The sequence below is a fragment of the Eschrichtius robustus genome, chromosome 1 (assembly GCF_028021215.1).
Source record: "Eschrichtius robustus isolate mEscRob2 chromosome 1, mEscRob2.pri, whole genome shotgun sequence".
NCBI classification, from domain to species: Eukaryota; Metazoa; Chordata; class Mammalia; order Artiodactyla; family Eschrichtiidae; genus Eschrichtius; species Eschrichtius robustus.
Genome location: NC_090824.1, coordinates 135266363 through 135271274, shown reverse-complemented (window position 1 = coordinate 135271274; position 4912 = coordinate 135266363). Strand labels below are relative to the sequence as shown.

Below are 4912 nucleotides of genomic sequence, written 5' to 3'. Positions count from 1 at the left end.
GGCATGGATGGAGGGAGCTTAACTCCCCCTTGAGAAGGGGTCTCCTTGCTCTCTTCCCATTCATCTCAGGGAACAGCCTGGCCCAGAGCCTCAGTCCCCACACCCTAGGGGTGTGCGGGCGTCTAGGAGCCTCCAGCCCCAGACAGACACGGCGAGGCTGAGACCTCTGTCTCCGGCTGCCCTGCGAGGACCACGCCGCGACGTAGTCGTCGAAGGCAGGCGCGGAGCGGAGCCGGAGACAGCGCCTCCCGCACTCTGCTGACGGTGCACAGGGCTGTCCTTGAGGCGAGAATAGCGGCTCGGGAGCCGAAGGGACGAAGGTGGGGGTGGCGGGTTCCACTGAGGAGTGGGAGAAAGAGGTCCCAGCCCCCAGCAGGCCGCTTTGAAATCTCTCCTTGGGAGGGGACAAGGGGTGGCCTTCAGCTGAAACGCGGAAGGGCTCGGGGACCCGGGTCGAAGCGGCGTTTGCCCTGCAAACGCAGTTTTTATTTAGGTTGCCCGTTTATCAGGGTTGGCTCTGGGAGGGCTGATGGCGATTACAGGGAAACTTCACCTGACAGGTCACCCCCTAGCACTGCCACGGCGCCCCACGGTGCGCGCAGCTCTCACGCCCGGGTAGCTGAGGACCGGACTGGATCCGAGAGGCTGGTGAGGCTGGGGCTCCAGCGGGGCGGGCTGAGTTAGGGGCGGGGCCTGGCGGTAAGGGCGGGGCTCCTAGGCTCTCAGGCGGGGCCTCAGCCAAAGGCGCGGAGCCCAGGGCGCGGAGAGCGCGGAGTAGAGCAGCGCCCAGTGGAGAGAAGTGGAAGACGAGGATCGCACCGTCCTAGCCCGCCCGCCAGCGTCCACGCAGCTCCCTCACCCTTACCCCGGCCGGCCCTTGCCAGACGCGACCGGCCGCCATGCAGCCCCGGGGCTGAGGCGGCCCAATGGCGAAGCCTGCGTCCCCGCGGTCCCGGCAACGACGGCGCATGGAGAACTTCCGTAAGGTGCGCTCAGAGGAGGCGCCGGCGGGGAGCGGGGACGAGGGAGGCGGCCCGGGCTCGGGCCCCTTCGCAGACCTGGCGCCGGGCGCCGTGCACATGCGGGTCAAGGAGGGAAGTAAGATCCGGAACCTGCTGGCCTTCGCCACCGCCAGCATGGCGCAGCCAGCCACGCGCGCCATCGTCTTCAGCGGCTGCGGTCGGGCCACCACCAAGACCGTCACGTGCGCCGAGATCCTCAAGCGCCGCCTGGCGGGTCTGCATCAGGTCACGCGGCTGCGCTACCGGAGCGTGCGCGAAGTGTGGCAGAGCCTCCCTCCGGAGCCCACGCCGGGTCAGAAGCCTGGCGAGCCAGCCGCCAGTCTCAGTGTACTTAAGAACGTGCCCAGCCTCGCCATCCTACTTTCCAAGGATTCACTGGATCCGCGCCAACCCGGCTACCAGCCCCCGAACCCCCATCCTGGCCCCTCGTCCCAGCCAGCTGCACCGACGTCCAAGAGGAGTCTAGGGGAACCCGCAGCTGGAGAAGGCTCTGCGAAGCGGTCACAACCTGAGCCAAGTGCTGCTGAAGAGGACCAGAACGCCTGAGAGCTCCGGCCCCTGGGCCACCTAGGCGGGCTGGATCTTACCCCCAGAGCTTCCACCTTGAGATGTACCTCCAGCCTTTCATGCTTTGGTACTCTGGAACCCACGACCTGGCAGCATGGACCCCAAGGCGACAAGAAGGGGACCCCAGGGAAGCTTCGTGGTGGGGTTGCTCCTTCACCTATGTGGACTGACGACACAGAACTCCACCTTCAGCTTTTCTGAACCATACGGGGACCTTCCTCAGGGAGGGAATGGTGGGCAGTGGGACTCTTGAGCCTTGCTCAGGACCCCCAAGGCTTAAAGGCACCTAGGATTCTTGAAGTGGGCCTGGAGGGTGGAAGCTGAGGAAAGCTCTTGGAATCACCCCGCCACTGTCAGCAGAGGGCAAGGGGTTGGAAACCACTGCCTGAGGGCAGTGGATTATGAGTTGTGGGGGTGCCCTGTTGTGCCCCTCACCTAGGACACAGTTTCCTTTCTAGTTTCCCTTCCCCTGCTTTTAAGGAGCATCCTGAGATCATGCTGGCAGGGGCGTCTCCATAGGCTCTAGCTCTTTTAACATCCCCCTTTCCCCATGCTGGCCCAGAGGGAGAGACCCAGGACAGAACTTCCCATGCCTCCTCCCCTGAGCCCCACAGCTGGAGTCTTGCTTCCAATAAAACAAACACAAAAATGGCTCTGTCCCTGGGTTTTTTCCTAACCACTTGCCTGTGCAGAGACTGCTCTGGTCTGCCCCCTTGTGTCTCAGTCCCCTCCAGCCTGGATCCTTAGCCTTTGGAGTCTTAGGGGTCAGGCACAGAAACTGGACAGCTTCAAAATGGTGCAAGGGGCACATTACCCAGTCCCCGGCTTCTCCCTCTTTCTCAGCCCTCCCTGGCTGTCTCTAGCTTCAGGGCTTGTGGCCAGAAGGGGACCATTTTCACCTTACACATTACCACTAAGGGAAAGGGAGCAGCACATTGCTTTTCTGAAAGAGGAAGGAAGATGAGCATCGATGAACTCGTCTGTCACTGCCAAGGGTGGCAGATCCAACTGGGGTCCCTAAACCTGCAGCCTCCTGCCAATAGACAGCCTTATCCAGAAGGCTGGCACAGCCCCCCCATCCCCATGGATAGGATCTACCCTTCACTGCTTTCTTCCTCTGAGAAAGGACAGCACACCCTTGGGAGAGGGGGAGGAGAGACGGAGCGCAAATCCACTGCTGGAAATTACTATTCAACAGAGAAGCTGGGACTTGGGTTGTGAATCACTGCAGGCTCCCTGATAAGCTGCTGCCTCCAGCTCTGCACAGCTGTCTGTTGAGAGATAATGGCCTTATAAGCCTTTCTGCCCAACTCCAAGTCAGGTGGGAGGGTGGAGAGAGTGCTGTGTACTGGAAGCACTCTCGCAGGTAGGGCGGCGGCGGCGGCGGGGGGCACATAGCCCCGGGATCTCAGAAGCAGACCCTGCCCCCTTGCAACTTAACAGCATCCTTGCAAAGGAGGAGATGGGGAAGTATGTAAGTCACTTGGTAGGCAGAAACCTGAAATGAATCCTGCTGGTAACAAAAGGTAGGTGTCTGCAGTTGACAGAAGGGGCTCTTCGGGGAGTCCACTCCCACCCCCCTATCTCGGCTTCAGCTTTGGATTAGAGAGCCCTGCCATACAGACTCTGACACTGGTTGCCCTCCTCAATTTCTTGTTCTTGATAAGTCCCTAGGGAGGGCCAAGGGCTTTGGGTGTGCTTGTCTGACTCTCAGGGGTGGCCCAAGAAGTGTGGAGAGAACGTAAACTATCCTGACAACTAAGGTGCCCTGAGCTGGCACTGGGCGTCTGCATCTAAAGTACATGATAAAACTTGGAAGAGGTCCTGCACGGTAGGATCTTAAGAGAGACTGGTCTTGGTTCTGGAAAAGGGCCAACTTTCAAGACCACTAGTGTCTGAAGTCCTGATTGGCAGGTCACCAGGACTATGCAAGCAGGGACTTTCTCTTTTGATGCCTTGGGTCAGGTAAGTCCCCTTCATGTTGTTTCCCAACCTTCAGAGCGTTAACCTGTTCACATGTGGGCTGCTTCTGCCCCCATGCTAGAAAGCAGGTTATGAAACTGGCTTTCTTTTGTGCACCTCTACTCTACCCCAGCAGCTTCAGTTCCCAGGATTTTGATAGGTGCTCATGGGTGCCAATGGAACCCAGCACCTGTGAGCTCCCCACCCCTGCTTTACTGGACCCTCTGGCCCTGCTGACCCAGGAGCAGGCTCCAAAGGAAGGTGACAGATATCCCTATACATCCCCACGCCCAAGGCTAAGGTGGGAACCTGAGAAGTGCTGGAGTAAGGCAAGGAGTGGCAAGGGGAGCATCTCAGAGACACTCACTTTGAGAACTGACTAGTGGCAGAATGGGAGGGAGTGGGAAACCCCACGACCACCACCACAACTGTGAGACCTCATCTTTCCAATAGTGGCCTCTAACCAAGAGCTTCCCGGGCCCTGCCTTGGGGCACTTCCAGGCTAGGGGTGGCAGTGAAGACTCACCCACAAAACTGTCCCGTCACATAATCAAAATCCATTTGGGAACATAAATGTGTATCATCCAAGGCCAGAGCGTGTGGTCAGATGGGCACTGGACCACCAGCTGGACCTCGAGGGACTTCATTATTATGCCAAGTCCCAGTCTAGGCACAGGGTGGGACTGGGGTGGAAGAATCAGAATAATCAGACATTGTTTCTACCGCAACGATGTCCTAGTCTAGGAGAGAGAAAAAAGAAAGTTACAGCACAATGCAGTGATAGTGGGAGAAGGGAGATCTGAGAAGAGGCATTTAATTCACTCAGAGGTGCTGATGGAGCAGGTTCCCCAATGATCAGAAGGAATTAGCCAGCTGGACAGGACTGGACAGGGAATTCCAGGCAGAACACAGAGAGGTGATGCTTGTCTGGTGTTGAGGCAGCCACAGTGTCTGAAGGAAGCATGGCGAGAGGCAGGTGGGACTGGAATACCAGGTGGGAGCTAGGTCACAAGGAGCCTCCCTGCATAAAGGGGAGGGGGGGGGGGAGTGGAAGCCAGGGAGTGCCCTGGTCTGATTGATGTTTGAGAAGGATCCCTCTGGCACCTGTGTAGGTGGGAGGTGGATTGGAAGGGGCCTGACTGCATTCCGTATACTGCAAGGAGGTAGGAGATGGGACAGTGGGAGTGGGGACAGAGATGGGGACAGATTTGAGAGCTACCCAGGCTAGGTAGGATTTCACTGCCATTACAGCCAGGATAGAGAAGGGTTTCTCCTTGTGGCATTAACCCTAGCTTGGCCAGAACTTAGCCTGCCTTCCTGGCATCAAACAATAGATGGATTTTGGTGGGGAAGGGGAGTGA

General features: G+C 58.5%; 1 protein-coding gene across 1 annotated transcript; it reads left to right on the top strand.

The window, feature by feature from the left end:
- Positions 1-767: 767 nt before the first annotated feature.
- On the top strand, positions 768-2225 carry RPP25 (ribonuclease P and MRP subunit p25). The gene has a single exon (XM_068537109.1). The coding sequence runs from the start codon at positions 927-929 to the stop codon at positions 1566-1568; it is 642 nt and encodes a 213-aa protein (XP_068393210.1). The 5' UTR covers positions 768-926; the 3' UTR covers positions 1569-2225.
- Positions 2226-4912: the final 2687 nt, after the last annotated feature.